This window comes from Cebidichthys violaceus, unplaced genomic scaffold, assembly GCF_023349555.1.
Source record: "Cebidichthys violaceus isolate CVI_PGR_0920_01 unplaced genomic scaffold, fCebVio1.0.p SCAF_30, whole genome shotgun sequence".
Classification (NCBI taxonomy): Eukaryota; Metazoa; Chordata; class Actinopteri; order Perciformes; family Stichaeidae; genus Cebidichthys; species Cebidichthys violaceus.
In genome coordinates this window covers 3,190,291-3,210,382 of record NW_027176484.1, presented here as the reverse complement: position 1 = coordinate 3,210,382, position 20,092 = coordinate 3,190,291, and the positions used below count along the sequence as shown (strand labels likewise).

Sequence of the window (20,092 nt, the reverse complement as noted above, 5' to 3'; positions counted from 1 at the left end):
TGATTTTATGTTCTTTCTTGGTTGCTATTGAGCAAACACTTTACAGGAGACAGGAGGTGGGGATGGGTTTGGGAGTGGGGGGGGGTAACAATAGGTTTCAAGAATAGAATGGCATTTGTCCACTATACTGTACATATGAACTGTATTGTACAATTACAATTGTAGTATGGCTGTTAAGCAGTGAATGCAGGGATTTTATACACATCCAACATTTTTACAGAGCTGGGATCCCCTTTGGCTGGAATAAACACCAGCTGACTTGGTCCCTTTGATGGCGTTATTTCCCTTGTAAGGGGGAAAAAAGCAGCACAAACTTACAACACATGAAGTGGTTTTTCTCTTTCTCACACATACATACAGTCAAGCTGCATAAGCACTCGGCACATGCACACACACACACACACACACACACACACACACAAACACACACACGCAAACAAACATAAATCATCCACCGACCAAATCCGTACATCTCTGTCCAAGATACTCAAGAAAAAAAAAAAGAAAAAAAAAAAAGATAAATATTGACTTCAACTACCCTACCCAGCAGAGGCTGGTGTTCCGGCTTTGTACAGTATTTATACCTGTATATTATATGCTATAAAGAATTTCTGTGCCATTAAAATTTATTAAATAAGGGAAAATAAATTTGTAGTAACAGATCAACCACTGCTTACACTGATTGTTATGAACTGTAAACTCATAAAGCAGCTAATAATTGTGAGCTTTATGTTCACTGTAACATCCATGACGCCTGATGTTGCCGGGTTTCCTTCTCATTTATTGAAAGTATACTGCTTCAGCTTTCCAGCTCCGTAACGTTCCCTGATGCTTAGTGGTCTTCGGCATATTCCAACATTCCCTTTTCTCTGTCCTCCTGCTCAGTGCGTCTCCTCTTGGCGCCGAGTGAAGAGCTGCCGAGGCACTGTGAGAGCATGGGTGGCAGTTTAGTCTACAGAAGAGGAGCCTCTCCACTGATCTTCCTCCTCTGGAGGTGGAAACACTGTACACGGCACTTGGGGACACTTTTTTGCAGACTTCAAGAAAGGCTAAGCAGGAGCGCTTTGAGGAGCGGAGAGCAGTCGCCATTGCGTTACTTCCCATTGAGAATGTATACGCCTGCCAGGGAGTTGGATAGGGAGTGCTTTGGTGCCCCAGTGTCCTTCATACCATGAATTCATTACTGCCATACAATACCAGCTGCTGTGGTATGTCTGGAGGGTCCCTGCCGTGGCCACTGCCTTCTCTGGAGTGCCTCAGGGTTGAGTGCTTGGTCACTTTAAGTTTCTGTTTGCCCTTTTCTGGATTGAAGGTGCCTCTGCTTGTAAACTGGGGTTTTTCGTCATATGCTCCTTCCTGATCTTCTGTAGGGCTACGGTCTATGTTGTCGGATCGGGAGGCTTGAGATGCATTCAGAGCCTGAGCCTGGGCCTGGGCCTGGGCCGGACCTGAGCCTACGGCGGGAGACTTGGCGTGGAAACGAAAACGCTGGGTGCCGGCAGAGGAGGAGGAGGACGATGGGTGGAAGTGCGATGAGGAAGAGTAGGAGGAAACACTGGAGCAAGAGTCCACAGAGTCCAGGGAGTCAGGCTGCCGGCGGATAGCTCGGCGTCGGGGGCTTGTCATGTCAGACCTCCGAGGCCAGGGGGAAGTCAACACTGGACTTCTCTCTGCAATGAAAGGCAAAGTCACGGTTAGTTTTGATCTTTTCTCTCCAATTACACATAAAAAAACAGCAAACTGAAAGGTAAATTGTGATTTCCTGCATAGTGACACACCAGAGAAGTCAGAAAAGGTTCCCTCAGAGTCCACATTGAGGTTTTCAGAGCTGTCGGCTGTACCAATAGAAGCCTCCGACTCAAGGGTCTCATCGTCCGATGCTCGCGGCTCCAGAGTCAATATCTCAAAAGTCAACTCCTCTCTGCAGAGGTAAACATTATCTAGATGAACAAATGAGCTGAACACACATGTTGAGACACAGCTAACAGTAATAACACATGCAAATTGGAAATGTTATTTTTGTAAAACAGTTATTGTCCCATTACACTGTTCTTATAATCTGGAGTTATTAACGTATCAAGAAACAGTTATTTTCAGAACATTGTAAGTGCAGTGACAGTGTTTACTTCTCTTTCTGCAGGCTTTCAATTTGCTCTGTCAGCACTCTCTCTTCCTGCCGCATGGCCGCCTGCTGATGCTCTGAAATTTTGGAAAATGAGTCCTCTCCTTCTTCACTGCCACTCTTTTCTATCATGGGTTCAGCCACAGATGGGAGCCGCGGACTAACCGGAGGCGAGGGCGTGTGGTAGCTCAGTCGCTGCACATGGCCTTTCCCCTGAGAAACAAGTCAGAGGCAGATGTTTTCTTCTCACCATGTGAATACTACCTTTATGCTCCATAAAGCAGCTAACCAGCACTAAATGAAAACGGTCATGCTGTCGTATACAGTACATTTCACCACTTTTAGCAAGCAGCTACTCACTCGCACATGCAGTGAACAAACCACATGAAGCGACCAGCGTTTAAAAACAGCACAGCAGCACTGAATGACTGATCAAACACGAAATGTAGACACAACACAACGATACACAAACTTTACCTTTTTAGCTGCATTTGTCTGCTTAGAGCAAAAGTGAGAAGCAAAAAGAGGAGGAATCAGTAATGACAGGTTCATAAAGATCGGTTTTAATGTGCAGCATCAAGGTCGGTCGGTTCTAGCAACTGATCTGCTGCCTTTCTAGCTGAGTGGCAGACGATGAGCACAAGCTAATAGTAATAACAATATCACTGTTATGTGATAAAGATTAGGGGTCGACTGATTCAGGTCTTTCAATGGCCGATGCCGATATATAATGCTGATATCATGTTATTCCTGTTTCATCTGATAAAATACAACAATTTATAAATCTAACAAAATTGCAGAACTTAAATGAACATTTAACATCGTTATCGTCTGCATTGTCTCTGTTTGCTTAAGTTGATCTACACTCTGTTTGCAATGCACTTATTTTAAATAAAAATCAACTAAATAAATGTCTTCAGGTTGTTTTTTTTCTGAGAAAGAACTAAAATGTGTAAACATACATAATGAAAATGTAAATAAACAACCTTTGGTTGTTTTGGCCTACCTTGTTGCACATCAGCTACACTCAGAAGGCTGCCTGCAGATGTGTCTACAGACATTTTCTGTTAATCGGCCTTGTGAGCGCAGGCATATAATATGCTAAAAATGTCCCTTTTTATGCTCCATATTCCAAGTGGCATAATGACAAGCGATTGCATGATCTCATGACTTTCATCCACAAGAGACAGTTACAACAAACAGAAGCTGAGAGAAGTGATGAGTCATGCTTCATGGATGAGAAGGCAGATGTTAATATTTGAAGAGATGAGACTATGCAGAGGTCGGCACCACAACAACATCACCACTGGATGATAATTTGGGGATGTAATCCATGGTGTGTGTGGGTATACATACCACTATGCTCATAAATCTAACAGCTATTAGTACGGGTTTCTGGGTAAAGGAAAGGACAGGTTAGGGAGGGCAATCTGGAGAGCAGAAAAACAGCTTACAAAGGCGGAAATCAGAGAAGGAGTTTTTAGGGTGGCTCAGTCAGGAGGATTAAATGATGCAAACAGCTGATTTTTCTGATAACAGTACATTTGTCATATCATTTGAACTTACCATAGACCGTCGAATGATGGTCAGTCTGCACTTGGCCTTATTCTCTGCAAATTCCAGGCTGCTGATGTCCTTTAGTCGAACTTTGTACTTATTCATCTGTTCACAAATGATAAGTTCTACACACCTATGGAGGGGGAAAAAACACTTCAGAAGGACTGGAAATGCTTAACAATGTCACAGCAAAACGATAAGTTCATACTTAGTTAATCAAAAGGCAAACCCTTTTCTACAAAGTCTGATTTATAAGTATACAGTGGCTCTCAAACAGAAAACAAATCAATAATTGTTTTTCTCAACCATTATTGAGGAAATCTGCAGTAAAAACAAGCCAAGTAAACCATCATTTTATTGAAACAATAACATGGTGTAAGTTCTGATTGATTTTTTGGTTGTATTCTGTCTGTCTGTCTGTCTGTCTGTCTGTCTAGTTGAGCTTTTAGAAAAGAATGACACAAGGCCGTTCTTCTACAATGACAGTGAACCTGACAATATGTTCTGCTGACTTTGGTTTTGACTGATCTTGGTAGCTTTGCATACGGTTTTGTCAATTGCTCCCACATGAAACAGATTAATTTAGGATCCACTCCCGCCCCAAACTTTGTGAACCACTGCCTTCGGCAAAGGCAGAGAATTAATTAGATATACATGAAGTGTGTTCTTACGCAGTCGTCTTGCCGATGTCCTGGACACTCTGCAGTGGATCAATGGTGTCTGGACAGCGCAGGATACAGGGAGCAAAAACTATAGCCAAGGCGTTAGCCGACATACGGTTTGTATCCTCTTGTAAGGCGATCCTGGAAAGCATTAGGGTATTAGAATAGTCTACCAGGGAGGAAATAAATCCTACTCTAAGATTACCATAAGAACTGATTTTTACCTGACAAGATGAAATATGAGGCGTTCAAGAGTGCTTAGGTGAGTTCTGCTTAGCTGGTCAACAACTGAATACACGCCTCTGATCGTTTCCTTTTTATCCTGCAAAGCTGGGGAGGCATTTCAACAAGACAAATCACCCTTTACCGTTACAGCAAACAAATGCTGCTGTTCACAATAATACATTGTGATTGTGGACCCAATCTCCTATGTGATGCATTTCAAAACCCAATGGAGTTGGATACCTAATACTGATCACTTACCCATGGTACGTATAAACTCCTCATACAGCTCAAATGTCATCAGAGGATTAGGCAGGTCTCTCAGCCACTGCTTGAAAGCACTAGCGATAACGTGGATGTTGTAGTCATCCAGATTCATGCTGTCAACATCTGTGTGGAGAGAAGGAGAGTGGAGACCATAGAAATAAATGTCTGGGGTCATTTGACCGTTACAAGAGAAAATGGTGATTGTTGTTGTGGTGAGAACACATGTCAGTGGAGACCTAAAGTTTTGTCGCAGTTTGCCGGGAAGAGAGCGGACGCAGGCCACCAGCCACTGTTCAGCTTATTTTATGTAAACAATGTAGCATTAAAGCATGGTGGAATTAGCACGCTAGCTAGCTAACCAGCCAGCTGTTCACTAGTTAGCTGGCTAAATAGCTAACTAACTAACTAACAAACAAGTTATCTAGCAAACTGTTGTCACTCATCTGGTGATAGCAATTTGCTTACTTACGCTGTGACAAGAGTGTGTGGATGAAGTGTTAAATTCACTCGCTGACTCGCTGAAACTCGGTTTAGTTTATATTGAAGTTAGCTCACTACAATGGTAAACATAAAAATGGCCGCCGCTCCGACCTTCCCGCTAAGATGATTTGAATGGGAATGTTCATTCTGCTACTAATATATATCTATGGTGCAGACAAACCAAAAAACTTAGTAATCACATTTAATCCTTCCCCACATATGTTTCTCAGCTTTAAAGGCGACTAGAATCATTCACCTGTGTCGAGTCCCTGCTTAAGTTCCTTAATTTTGTTGGTGGAGCCAGGTTTTCTGTATATTCCTTCAGTGTAGAGCCCATGCATCTCAATGTAGTTAATGAGCTTCTCCACTACCAGGGGCACCGTCCTCTCGTCATTAGTCAGACGAGAAACCTCCACTCCGAACTGTCTGGAGGAAAGCTCTGGATCAAACTGTTACGAGACACAAATAATACACTCTGTTAAACACAAAAACATGCACACACTTGCACAAAGCAACAAAGACCAATACTTTAGAATGCTTATAAGAATTGCTCACGTATTAAAAAAAGTTATGTCTTTTAAGAACTACCACTGCCAGTGTATTAGATTGCAGTACTAACACTACCTACTGGAAAGAAACCCACAGAAAAAACAATTAGTGTCTTGGGACATTGTTGGCGGGTGCACAATATGGCCGACTCACCTTCTTGCTGCATTTGGTGGTCGTCTTCTGGCAGCACTTTCTGTGGCAGGCATACCGGCACACTGGATAAACACAACCAGAGAAATCAAACAGATCATTTCCTCTATCCACAGACAGGCAGCGCCTCCTCATTATTCAGCAAAAGTTGGTACAAAAGAAAAAAACAAATATATATATTATCGCTTGAGAGACCAAGGCAGTATTGGCTGGCATGAGGAAAACATCCTGTGGGAATAAAGGACAAACTGTGTGGGGATATCTCTGCAGAGACGGCGCCCCAGACCCCATGAGTCCAGTTGAAAACAATCTGATTAAGGCTGGGTGGGGCTTGCTCTGTGAGGCCAGACTGAACACAGCTCGAACACAGACATGGTGTGTTTGTACAAGTTCACTGAATGTCTTAGTGCTTGTGTCTATTTGTGGTCACATAGATTTGGCCTGAGAAGTTGTTTCTTTTAAAACAAATTGTCTGCTGGTAAATATAAGTATTTAATATTCTGGTGTTGGTTACATCGGGACAATGTTGGCTGTATGGCTGAATGAGTTTATGTGTGTGTGTGTGTGTGTGTGTGTGTGTGTGTGTGTGTGTGTGTGTGTGTGTGTGTGTGTGTGTGTGTGTGTGTGTGAGTGAGTGAGTGAGTGAGTGAGTGAGTGAGTGAGTGAGAGACAGAGAGAGAGAGGCACGGTTCCAGCACTCACTGACATCACTGTTAAGGACACAGGGCTTCTTTCCAGCCTTTAAAATTGGCTGGCATAAGCTTTTGGTTGCCAAAACTCAAAGCCGGAATACTTTACCTCCCAAGACTTCACAAATGTTCTTTTTGTTTTTTGTTCAGGTTCATCTGGTTCTTCGTCAGTTGAATCAATTTTGCACATCAATTTGTGATGTTGCGATTTGTGATGTTGTCGGGTTAGTCAAACTTTTCACCCCGCAGTTGAACAACTTACTTTGCTTCACTTTTGTCACTAAAACAGAGTCCAGTGCACACGAGAGTAATGCACCAACGCACATGCAGCATTGTCTGCTTCTGGTTCTGACTGTAACAGCAATATTTAGTCACCAATGCAACAAATGGGGTACGGTTCACGTTTTGCTGTTTGCTGTCTTTGTCTTTTATATGTTAAAAAAGTGTTTTGCCACTGATGGCAAACACAGGTCGAGAATATGTTTCTAATTTCTCAGAATGTTTGCCAATTACAACTTGGCAACCAGGGTCAGACTGGCAAGACTCCCGAATGGCTGATTCATTCCATGCTGAACTGACTGGTGTTCATAGAGTTTTTATCAATCAGTTTCTGATGTCAGTGGTATGGTTTTACTCATGTTCATGTCAAGTTGAGAAATGGTGGTGACATTTTTCCTCTTAAAACTACTGTTGTATCAACCTAAATATTAATCACAGGGGTTTTTCCTCCGTGTGAGAGATGTTGGTGCTTGTACAAAAAAATAAAAAAACACATACTGCAATTTAAACCTCACATATATTTTAGGGTTGCAACTTACAATTGTTTTTATTATCAATGAATCTGTTGATAATTTAATTAATAAACTGGAAAATAGAAAAAAGCAGTAAATTTGCGGGACAAATTTTGCTTTATTCAAAATTGTAGAGGATGAATCTGTCAATTGAATCATTAATTAATGATTCCAGTACCTACATATTTTACTCTTCAAAGCCATCCATGGCTTCCAAAAATGCTTATCAAAAAAAGATCCATTTTCTCAGATCCACTGTATGAAATTCAGGGATTCTCAAGATCTGCTAAATCTAAACTTATGTGATGTTTTGCATGCACACTCACATTTGCACACACAGGCACGGTCCATCATCCAGATGAGTGATGAGCAGTATTCACAGTATGTGGGGATGCTGTACTGGGTGGACTTGAAGATGTGGCCGTTATGTTCCTCCACCTGCAGAGAGCAGCAGAGCACAGGTTCATTTGAAGTTCACGTGCATATTTCCCTTCACATTTACATGTTGTTATTTTTCTTGTTTTAATAGCCTTTTCTATTCTGATGGCTGGTGTATTTATATTTTGTTATTCCAAACAGCAGAGCGGGGTGTAAAAGACTGGCTGTTAAAGCAAAGTGTTGTCTTTCCTCTGTTAGTCCTGAATAATGATGAGGATGAAGAGAGACTTACAATGTCTGTGTCCTTTTTCCTCTGTTTTTTGCGTTCAGGTTTAGGTACCTGCTGTAGGACAATAAAACACAAAACAGAACAACAGATATGTTTTTGTCATTTAGTTTTTTCACTGTATATAAATGCTTTATTTGGAAATATAAACTTCATGTAAAATAAGGATTAAAATCTCTAGAAACGTACAATCCAGAAGGCTTTTTAAACACCAGAGTACATGACATTTAAGGTTGTAAAGATAATTCTTACAATATTCTTACATATTCAATGAACACATACTTTGACCAGAACAGAATAAATCTAAAAAAGAGCACAAACTATCTTTTAACAGTTTAGCCATCATCAAAAATCCTGTTTCCATGAGGCTGTTGCGTGTCTTTACCTTGCTGGGTGTGCTGTCCAGAGGTTTGTACTCGGTCATGAACTCATCCAGGAAAACCTTAAAGGTGTTGACCCACACCGTGACAGGAGACTCTCTCCAGTCCCTCTGCTCCTGTCGCATGGTCTTCTCCAAGATGTCCTCAAACAGAGCGTAGAGGTCTTTGTAGCGGATACTCTTTCCATCATCCATCTGGGGAGGAAGATGACGAGGTCACAGGAAGAGAACAGCATTAATCTACTCTGGAAATAATGTTCTAAGATATAATCCTTTATCTGCTATAACGTAAAAACTGCTGTGATTTTATTACAATTTTGCACTTTTAATCAATGTGTTTGAGAAGTATAACATTTTAACATTATCCATGACTCCCCTGTTTATAAAACATTAGAAAAATACTTATAATCCACTTATAACACTGTATAATCATAACCACTCAAAATTATTCATAATGCTGTATAACAATAACCATGACACATTATAAAGCACTTTATAATGACTTATTATTATAAGTTCCTGTAATTGTCCTATGTATTGTTTGCTTTAAGTGAGAAAAATATAATAAAATCTATGCAAGAACAAAACAAAATATTGCACTTTACTTAAAGCACCTAATGTCCACTTAGAATAACTAATAATCACGTTATAATACATTCTTACAGTGATTGTAATGCATTATTAAAAAACGTATAATATATTACCACTATGGGAATTATTAAACACTATGGTTATAGGATCAGTGTAATTATACTGTGCTATAAACAGTTTATGAGTATGTTTATAATGCATTAAAGAAATGGGTGTTACCAATCATGTAACCAGTGTTGACAGCACTTACCGCAAGCGCTGTGGAGTAAGAGTTGAAGATGTTCAGACGGAATTCCTTCAAAGCCTTTTTAAACACGACGTCCACCATGGTGTCCTTCTTACTGTCCTCAGTGTCCAAGTCGTTGATCTAAAATAGGAACACCACAGTCGTCTTAGTATGAATATGAACTTCCGGAAGTGTTGAGACATAAATAATAAAAACACACGTATTGTGTTCATCTGGAGTTACTCTCCTTGCGAGGACTTAGAGATGTTGAAGTACAAGTGTAGGCGATATAATCATTTTTACCCACATGTGTCGGGGGAGTGAGAGAGAGCATGGTTGTCCGTACCTTCTTCATGAGGAATTCGTTCATGCTCCTGTAGTCGTTGGTGCAGTTGAGGATCTGCAGCGCGTCGTTCTGCCACTGAGCTGGCTCCAGAGCCACGCTGCTGATCTTCACGCTGCGCCGCCGCTTCACCTTAGGAGACGGCTCCTTGTTCTCCTTCAAGTCTCTGAAGCCTCGATCCACGATCAGGTCGGGACTGCAGGGGGGCGACATGTTCTCCTGACCTGCTGTGTGGTAGGGAACAAAGGATTTGTGCAGTTGAGTCAAATGAACTTCAGGTGCATTCAAAGACAGTATTTTAGCACCCAAAGTGAAAGTCCTATTCATTTGCTTTTGGATAACACACCCTCTCCCAGCAATGGCCCAGTGTCCCCATAGTCTCCATCCGGGGAATCAGCCCCGCAGATCAGCTTTTCTCTGGACGTCTTCTTATCTCCATACTTTGTCTTGCCCCAGAAACGCATCTTACGACCCCTGGTCAAACTTAAAACAAAATGGAGACATTCTTTGATTACTGATGGCAAATTGAGATTAAAATGTAAATAGCTTCAACAAGTGACAAAACAGTACTTCAAGTTACTACAAGGAACTTTAATTTTGCGTTGATTTTGGAGGTTACTGTGGACAAAAGCGGTAGTGTCCCTTTAGAAAATGGCTCATTTGACTGCAGCAGGGTCTGACAGTCTGCCCCGCTCACTCCTGGTTCTGGCTCTGCTGTGCCTCCCTTTCCTCCAGCGGGCCCATTAATACAACTTGGGCCTCCAGCAGCGTGACGTTTAAGTTGGCTGGGGTCTGACCCAACGTCACTGATGCCAAGCATTGAGAATATTATAGAGAACTATATAGAAATAGCCACTCTTCTTGCTGTCTCGTTTATTATTATTATTGTAGGTCATATAGATGCATCATTATTAAATGAAGACGGTTTCATAACCAGTTAAAAGTTCCTCACATTAACTTTAACAATTTATATTGAGGCCAAGAAATAAAGATACACTTTTAGGGTAAAACTCTGTGTGGCAGCAATGCAGAGTTGAGGAACAAACCTTCCATCTTGAGAGTTCTTACGCATGGAGTCCTCTTTGATCAAATCTCCTGACGACATGGCTTTGTGTATCTTCTTTTGCTCCTCAGACCTGGCAGGCTGAAAACACCAGGTTGGAGAAATGTTAAAAAACAGACCAAAAAGCCAATATACATTCAGCTCCCGAGTACATTATGATCTGAGGACACGTTTGAGCCAGCAGAGGGCAGCATCACAAACCTGGAGCTGCACCAGCCACATTAACCTGACGTCTTTTAGGCATCAGTAAAAGTGAACGTGCAGTTTATCGTAATCCTGATACAACAAAGCAATAACACAGCAAATAATATATGAAATATTATGACACAGATTCATAGGAAAAGAGCAGTTAAAAGAGTGCGTTAGATGATGAAGACCATCAAGAGTGAATGATGACCTTTTTCAAGGATTCCCAAGGTGTGACTAGTGCTAAGAGAGGAAATACAACCAGGTGACGTGCAAAACATTGTTATTTAACAAGGAAGAGAAGAAGTCAGTGTTACAGCTGTAAGAGAAGGAGAAGCCAATCGTGTTAGAAAAGCAACTAAGTTAAAGGATTAGTGTTGAAAGGGAAAACATTTAAAATGCCTTCCCCTCTTATGGAAACTTTAAGAAAATTTGTTGAAGCTCAGTTTGAGTCAGTGGTGTAGATCTATGCTCTCTCTGGGGAGGGGGTTAGAAATGTCAAAGAGAAGCCACGCTTTAAGACCGTATAGAGGGCCACTGATGGCTCGGATGGCGCCTGTTACCATGTCAGAGTCACTGAAACAGGACTTTCTCAAGCCCGCCTCCGTGGAGCTCTGTTTGGCGAGCGGCAGACTGCTATGACGGGGGCTGCTGTCGTCGTCATAGTCCTCGTCTGTATCGCCCCCAACTGAGAGGATGGGGGCGCGGGTGAGGAAGTCGGAGCGGGTTCGTGCCATTCTAGCTTTCTTTTTTTGGCCCGCTCTGCCAACCTGGAGTTTCATCAGAAGTGATAACAGCATGTTTTAAAAAGGAGCCTTTCATGTAGGTCAACTGTGGCGTTTAAGGTGTAAGATTTGGGGCTGCCAAGATATATTAATTCATTCACAACACAAAATAAGGCACTCCTGCAAACTTGCAAACACATGCTTTGTTCTAAAAAGGAAAAAGGAGATTTTGCTTACATCCCGCGTTTTTGTCCCTTTAGAGGGCTTGGTGACGGGTGACGGTGCTTCTCTGGGAACGGCTGCAGGCGTTTCTCTGGAGGCAGCTTCCCTGTCAAACCTACTGGACAAAGAGAGGAACAAACGTAAATACATAATGTTAATAACGGAAAGTAATGGATCCAAATAGAGAATTCATTCAGTCAAGAAAAACGAAAATGTTAGTAATGCACCCTTTGAGAAGATGATCATGTGGTTAGCAAGAGCATCTTTTAAATTAGTATGATGGTATCATTTCTGGTTTTCAGAAAAGTCAATAAAAGTTGTTGCCGTCTATCTGTTACGTTCAACTCATTCTTCTCGGTGTCCCTGCATCAAATCTATAGTATGGGGCAGCGTCTGCTACACTGACTTTAGTAAGAAGTGTTCAAATTTCATGTTACCAACGATTCATTCTAGTTATCTATTTTATTGGAAATGGAAACCCTTTTTTATTGACCCCTTGAACTTATCCGTGTAGATTTATTCATCCATTTATTTGTTTGTTTATGTTATCGTGACCTTGCTTGTTTTTTTTTCTCCATGGATTTTGATTAATAGTAATGCATTGTCATTATTCTTTAGCTATAATTTACATCCTTTTTGATTATATTTTTCATATTTATTATTTTACATTTCTATTTTATTTATGATTCTTGAACTTTTTTTATTGTTATGCACCTAAAACAACACAAAAACTGGTTCTGCATAACAACAAAAACATAGATAGTGCAATATATTTAATAATACTAATAGTGTATATAATAATAGTGTAAAATGTATCAACCCATTACTCACTTTGTAAATGTGACTTTGTCCTTTGGAGAGAAGAAGATGTTTGGCTTGTCCTTCAAACTAACTGTGGTTCCTTGATCACTTGGTGTCTTCTTGGTCGCTGTTCTCCCTCTGGTTCCTCCTCCATCTTTGGACTCCAGCGTCAGTTTGGGCGCCCAGCCGCTCTCCTTGCGTCTCTCTCTGGGAACAGAAGCAGGTGGAGGGGGCAGCTGCGGGTGAGAGGCGGTGCCCTGGATGTCCACAGCCGGGGGAGAGTGCAACGATGGGGCCGCGGAGTCCGACTGTGTTCTGGCAGGAGGAGCGATCCCTGGGGATCTCTCGATCAGCAGGGAGCTGGGTCTACGGCGCACCCCGGAGGTTGCGGCGCCACCAACATCTTGTCCACCCTGTCGACTCTGCTGTATCCTGAGCAGCGCTTCTCCTCTTTGTTTTTCAAACATGTCCCTCTCGTACTGAGCGAAGTAAAGACGCTGCTGCTCCAGCACTTCTTTCTGCTGTCTGATCTGCTCCATCATCTCCTTCTCGTTCTGCTGCTGCTGATTACGCTGCCTCACCTCCTTTTCCTCGTTCAGTCGCACCAGCTTCTCGATGACCGCCTGGTCAGCCTGAGGGCCAGAGGTGGAAACGGGGACGAGAGCCGGGTCTGGTTTCTCCCCCGTCTGAGACTTGGAGTCTCGAACCGCTGCAGGGGGACGGACAATATCACTCAACTCTTGGTTTAGTGGTGTTTCTTTCTGCATGCTGATGACCACCACCACTGGTCGCCGCGTTGACTCCCGCCTCTCTTTGAGAAGCTTGGTGACAGTGGTGGTGGTGGTCGTGGAGACGGCTGCCTCCGTCTTTTGTTTGGGCTCTTCAGCAGGACGACGGGAGACGGCTGTGCTGCCCTCACTAGCAGGGACGTAAAAGGTAGGGAGGTTGTTCTCCATTTTGGGCGGATGTGTGGGGGCAGAGGGGGCTGCTGGATCCATTTTGGTCGGGCGCTGTCTGCCTTGGTGTGCAACTGCGTCCGTCCTGTGCGGTTCGAGTGGCCTCGGGCTCGATGAAACAACCTCCACATTGGGCTCAGGTGCTGGAGCTACTGAAGCAACAGGGGAGCAGAGGTCCTCACTGTCTGTCACCTCTTCTACAGCCTTGGGGGCCTCGTCTTCCATGCTGAGAAGCTCGAAGCTGCCTTTGGAGCTCTGGCTGTCGGGCGTGCCCTGGGGTGAACGAAGAGGTGGCGTCGCCGGGGCCACCAGCTCCACAGACCAGCGGCGTTCCTCGGACGGGGACGAGGCTCCACCGCTGGTCGCCCGGACCTTGAGGAGCTCCAGGCTGAACTTGGCCTGCTCCAACTCTCTCATCCGCCGGCTCTCTCTCTTGGCCCGAGTGGTTTTCTGGCTGGGCTCGTCTAAAGTTCTGGACCTCTCTCGCACCACCACGGTGGATGTCTGGATCGGGTCCGATGCTTCAGTTTGCGCTTTAGAGGGGCCCTCTCTCGTCCGAGCATGTTCTCTTCCTTCTCCTTCCTCTCTGACGGCGCCCTCGTGGCTGCTCAGGATTTGGAGGCTCCTTTCTCGCTGCTCGTAGGAGCGATCCTCCCACGTGCTGAGGTCCAACCCCATGATCCTCTCAGGAGCCTCCTCTTCTGCTTCTGGCGAGAGACTCACCTGGCCATTCTGTAGTTGAAGCAGCTTCTCCTGCTGTTCCTTCTCCTCCCTCAGTCTCTGTTCTCTCAGCTGTTTGAAGCTGTCAATCAAGAAGGCATGGTTACAACTTTAGCAGATGTCAAACTACTTCCTACTGCTAGTATCAAGATACATTTTAAACAGTTATTCAGAACAAACTCAAGTATTGACCAAAGTTAAAAAGTCTTTCTTTCAGTGGCTCAGCTGATCGTAGAGCAGCTTTGGGTTGCTTGCGTAATGGCGTGCTTTTACCAAGCCCGGTCAATAAGCACACTGAACAATGACCAAATACACTGCAGGCAGGAGCTGTGTGCAAAGATTAATCTGGCTTTTCACCAGCTTGAGCAAAAATCATGCAGTCACCTGTGTGTTACAGCTTTATGAAAATGCTAAAATGTTTGTTTTTGATGAATTAAATGAAGGTGCTCGTGCTCAGGAACAGGTGTTTTACAGTATGGCTTACCTCTGCCTGGCCAGGAAGCCTCTGCTAATTGCCTGTAGTTGTACCACAGCGCCGTACAGACGCAAGTAGGCGTCTCTGGCTTGATGACAGCGCCAGGCCGTCTGAATGACCAGAGCTGCTGTGCAGCGCCGGTAGAGCCATAACCTCCACGCCCTCTGCAGCACCAGAGCAGCCTCCCTCCACAACCTGAACCTCTGACGCTCCCTGTAACCTCGCCACTGTGTCTGCAGACACAATGCTGCCCCCTCCTGGAGGTGAGGGCCATAATCCTCCTGCTCGTCTATGGGCCGGTACAAACGCCACCATTTCTGTGAGGAGATGATGATTATGATGTATTATTTTTATGAAACTGTGATTTATTTGTCCCTTTTACTCACAACATATGTTCCTGTTCACTAAAGTCCATTAGAAATATAAGCATATTTGCTCAATAAGTAATCTCAACTGTCTTTTATTGGACATAAAAACTAATTAAATTCCAAATGGACTGGGCATGTCTGAGTGACAAGTTGATTTGATCTGGATTTGAGTTGGATATTCATGCAGATTTCAAATCAAACTTAAAATATTTTCCAGTTTAGGAACTAAAATAAAACATCCTTGATGTCAAAGGACGCCGTTTGGTCCTTTAATTTCAAATGTAGTGCTGCACTGAGCTACGACAGGACAGCGGGCATTAAATCAATACCACAACATTATTACGAATATCTTTCTGATATTGAGTATATCACAATATTGCAAATGTAAGCGAGGTCATAATAATATGATGATTGATGCAACAAACTATGTTTCATAGTTATGCATAACATCATACAGACCTTTTCTGCTCAATAAAACAAAAACTTGAATAATAAATCGTTTGTAAGAATATAATTAAGATTAGCATGAAAACAATACATTTGTAAAACTACATTTTGTAAAAGTATAATTTGAATTGCTTTTAATTTTACCTGAAAGTCAATCAGAAATAATACAGAAGAAATAATTTAAAAACAGGAGAAAAAAAACATCAATAAAGAGTGATTTAAATCCTACAGAAGGAAAAGATGGGGGCTTAAAAGCACTGAACTGTACCTGGATGCAGATCGCTGCTTCTCTCATTCTGACAAACTGCTTTCTCTCCAGCAGGGCTCTGAACCGCCGCTGCAGCGTGACGATGCGTCTGAGAACTTCGGCGTGGAGAACGGCCTGCTGCCGCTGACGCTCAGCCTCCCGGAAGAACACCTGAGGGGAGGGACCATGATGGAGTCAGTGCATGGTACCACACACACACACACACACACACACACACACACACACACACACACACACACACACACACACACACACACAATGAAGAAGAGGGTTGTTAAAGAGATGTATACACACACACATTCTCTTTCAAAAAGCTCTGCTCACACACAAAGCTCAGCGATCGCATACATGGTCACAAGTATGTCAGGTATGATCCTCTAATTATATAGACAGCATCCCAAAGGCCAGGACCCCTCCATCATGACTCATACATACCAACCAGGACCAAATATGGGGCACTGTCTTCATTACATCCTTTTATTCCAGAGGGAGGATGCTTTCAGGTAATATGAGTTTATCCTCAACACTAACCTTTCCCTTTGTCTGTGGCTCTATTTATAGTTCGTGAAATTCAAAGATTTAATAAACTAAAAGAGTTTGAGTGATTTTAAAAACCCCACATTATCTTAAGTAAATCAATTTTGGGCCTTGGACTGTGATTTTCACATGTTTTTTGTACAGTAGAGAGTGCTCAACAGACAGGGATAATGTGGCATATTAAAAGCAGATGTCGCTTCATGTTTCTAACTGTATTTGTTCATCTGTGGATTTAGAAGAACAGCAAAGAGGAAAGGAGGGAGAAGGACGGGGGGTAAATACCATTGTCTTTCCCACTTGGTACCCATCTGGTTCGAGGTCTAGCTGGTCCAGACTCTGCTGGATGCCGTCTCTGGTGGCACTGGTGCGCTCTGGGAGCAGCACACTGAAGTGATGGACAAAATCCTATCAAGAAGACAAGGAAAGGTGTTGAGAAATATGTGTATTACTATTCAGTATTCTATGTTTGTTATTAGCACAAGATTTCTGTCCAGAAATGTGTCGAATAAAACGTTTCTACTTTCCGCAGCTGTTTTTCTAACACTGACTTCAGCAAAGCAGGGGAGGCAAATTGTATCGATTGTGGACCAAATACAAAAACAGGAGTCACAGGAAAAACAAAAGTGAATACAGAGCTTACAACCAGTTACAAAATCAGTGTTTCTACCCTAGAAAAAAATGTTCTATCAAAAATAACTACACAACACGACTAAACAGTTTAACGTTTGACATTACAGTCACTTACTGGTGTGCCCACATATCTCAAAAAGTATTTCTGTATCTGCTGCTCTTAGATTATATTAAAATGTATTAAAAAACGTTTAAACTCTAATACAAGTGTCCACTTAAAATAGTATGATGTTATGTGTGGATATGTAAGTATGTAAAGTTAAAACAGGCTGAATTTAGCAAATATTTGTGTCTGTTCACAAAAAGTTTCAGATACAAATTTAAATTTAAGATAAATTTAATAATACATCTGTCTAATATCAAGATGGAACAAACAGAGTAGGCATAAATGGTATAATATTTGTTTCTGTACCAAGAGGTTAAGACAACAATATTACTAAATGTAGTCGACATCTAGTGTTTAAACTAGGATGTGCAATGCCCAACACGTGGGCATATTTCTAATAAATTGCACTGTTGGTAGATTGCACAATAGTTTAAACACTCGATTTTGACTATATTCTGAACCTTTTGGCACAGAAACCAATATTTCACCATTTCTGCCCTAGTTTGGCCACCCCAGCAACGCAGGATTAATTGGTTGGGGATGTTCAACACTGTGGCGCTGAATGTGAAATGAAAGTCTCGACCAGCAGCAGAAACCGAAGCAGCCTCCTGCAGCATCTCTTGTGCAAAAACAAACAAAAAAAAAAAAGGCACATGTGGTTTCAGGTAAAAGTCCATATTTGCAGGGGTTCAAACATCATGGCATAAATATGCTGAACTCCCACTCTTCAAACTGAGGGCCATTGTCTGAATTCAATACACTCTGGGCTGCAGGGGGGTGGTTAGGGAAACAGATGCTGTGTTTATACAATTACAAGCATGGGGAGTGCTTCAGAGACCCGAGCACAATGGAGAGGCTCTGTTCCGAAGAGTCTGGAAACAGCAGACTCCTCCAGAGTGATACCATGCTCAAGATATTTCTCATTAGTGCTGACCGCAGCACTAAATATGTTTTTGGGGAATTTCTGATAAATGAAGATGTCTGCTGCTAAAATCACCTGAGTGAGCTCATCAAAATAGTTACAGTTTTATGGGTTTTGCGCTCAGTAATGTAGATCTTAAAGGTCAGTCCACACAAATGACTAAACACATAGTGTCATTAGTTTTCAAATGTTAAAGTACCAATATAACAGAATACAAAAAAACAAGTAAAAGTATTGCAATCATCAAAATATACTTTTTTAGTATCTAAAAGTATTCCCTCTCACATCTGCATGCTGGACACCATTATAAAATTAAAAACCTGCTTTTTAAACTAGGATTCACTTTAACTTATTTTTACTGATTTCAACCTGCTGCCTGTCATTGTTGATTTCACTGGTGTTTTATTTCTGGGGCTTGTTGTTTATTGTATATTTTATTACTGAGTTCATGTAACGGGAGGTGGCGTTGAAAGGCACCATTGATTAAAATGTATTATTAAAGTAAAATATCAGCATGTCACTACACGATTATCGTGGCCAACAGAATTCATGATAACGATATTATCACAATATTTATATATTTTTTTTTAAACAGAATGATAAAAATGCTATCAGTCAAATTAATCTTAAACTTTGTTCATTGTACTTTATGTCTCTTTTTTGGCAAATTATTTGCATTAAGAAAATGAGTGACGGGAGAGTCTGTAACCGTAACTGTGTACATAAAATGATTTAAGAGGCGCTGGATTATTTACAGGATATTGTCAAATGTGTATTATCAACATGATATCAATACTGGTATATAAAGACACCCTAAATTACAAGTAAAAATACCTCAGTGACTGATATATATTATCATATTGTTAATCCTGTCAATGCAATACTTTTGAGTAGTGTTTCACTTTGTAGCTGTTCAAGGTGGCGGTAGTAAAAATATAGTAATTCTGCTATTAAAATTCATATTCAAATAAAATCATGTGAGAAGTTGAAAGGACCGATGTCTCTTTGTTGGAACTAACAACTCACAGACATCTGAAACATGATAAGGAGCATCGCCTACATTGTTTTTTTGCGAGGGGTCACAATCAAACAAGGTTTGAAACCACTGGTTTAACTTTGAACAATGTGTTGTACTTTTAAGATTATTAGGAGTTGTGTTTTTTATGTAAAATTTGAATCTTAAAAGTAACTTGTGATTATAGCTGTCAGATAAATGTAGCGTAATGGAGAAAAAAAGTTCAATACTTCCATCTGTAATGTAGTAATGTAAAGTGGATATACATAAGTAAAGTACCTCAAAATTGTACATAAGTGCAGTACTTGCGTAAATGTACTTAGTCTGTTTACACTACTGCAATTTTCTAAACAAGTTGAAAAAAGAAGCCCAGCAAATGAAACCGTAACTATCTACTCAGCTACAGTGGACACCGCTGTGGGAGTTACGTGGGAGAATAATTTGTGATAATTTGTGATTTGTGACTCATCAATGAAACACCACAATGACTTAATCTCTGCCAAAAACCCTGACCTGACCTGACGTGATGTGACGTGACTGGCACAAATGAACATTCAAGACCACAAAATGGAAACTAATGGAAGAGAAAAGTGGAGCGAGCCACTCCCAAACGTTCTCCGTCCAAAGGCTCACTTCCAACCAGCATTAAAACATGATCGGCTTTATTAGTCATACAGCATTTCTCACAGGGTTGACATCATTCTAACGAGAGCCAATGTGGTTAAGATGGCTGCCACCTCACGTCCCACATAATTCCATCTTGACACAATGAATCGCGACTCAAACAGTGACATGTTTCCTGGAGATGAATTCATCGCTGGCACCTAAACTCGTGGAAACCTGAGTGTCGTTTTTTAAAGTTTTGGGATGTGAGCATGGATTGATAGTGCACCAGTGCTCTGGCCTGCACACGCCTGCACAGAGGGAACATGGTAATGCAATCTGCTGCTAAACTTCTT

At 41.9% G+C, this 20,092-nt stretch overlaps 1 protein-coding gene across 22 annotated transcripts in view; it reads right to left on the bottom strand.

Moving 5' to 3' along the window:
- Positions 1-20,092, bottom strand: part of myo9aa (myosin IXAa) — a 105,340-nt gene continuing 85,248 nt past the window's right edge. For 5 of the 22 annotated variants that reach the window (XM_068724225.1, XM_068724236.1, XM_068724238.1 and 2 more), the window contains 23 exons: positions 16,743-16,865; positions 15,924-16,073; positions 14,850-15,157; positions 12,720-14,447; positions 11,904-12,006; positions 11,505-11,711; positions 10,739-10,836; positions 10,039-10,175; positions 9,696-9,919; positions 9,374-9,490; positions 8,539-8,727; positions 8,160-8,210; positions 7,816-7,927; positions 6,013-6,074; positions 5,567-5,759; positions 4,825-4,953; positions 4,566-4,671; positions 4,351-4,482; positions 3,689-3,812; positions 2,600-2,620; positions 2,127-2,335; positions 1,779-1,921; positions 1-1,670 (listed from right to left, as the gene is read on the bottom strand). In XM_068724225.1, the coding sequence (XP_068580326.1) occupies positions 1,165-1,670; positions 1,779-1,921; positions 2,127-2,335; positions 2,600-2,620; positions 3,689-3,812; positions 4,351-4,482; positions 4,566-4,671; positions 4,825-4,953; positions 5,567-5,759; positions 6,013-6,074; positions 7,816-7,927; positions 8,160-8,210; positions 8,539-8,727; positions 9,374-9,490; positions 9,696-9,919; positions 10,039-10,175; positions 10,739-10,836; positions 11,505-11,711; positions 11,904-12,006; positions 12,720-14,447; positions 14,850-15,157; positions 15,924-16,073; positions 16,743-16,865 (5,172 nt within the window). In that variant the 3' untranslated portion in view covers positions 1-1,164. Of the gene's footprint in view, positions 1,671-1,778; positions 1,922-2,126; positions 2,336-2,599; positions 2,621-2,669; positions 3,518-3,688; positions 3,813-4,350; positions 4,483-4,565; positions 4,672-4,824; positions 4,954-5,566; positions 5,760-6,012; positions 6,075-7,815; positions 7,928-8,159; positions 8,211-8,538; positions 8,728-9,373; positions 9,491-9,695; positions 9,920-10,038; positions 10,176-10,738; positions 10,837-11,504; positions 11,712-11,903; positions 12,007-12,719; positions 14,448-14,849; positions 15,158-15,923; positions 16,074-16,742; positions 16,866-20,092 lie in introns of those variants that run through there. The other 17 variants (XM_068724230.1, XM_068724237.1, XM_068724234.1 and 14 more) reach the window with 14 other exon arrangements.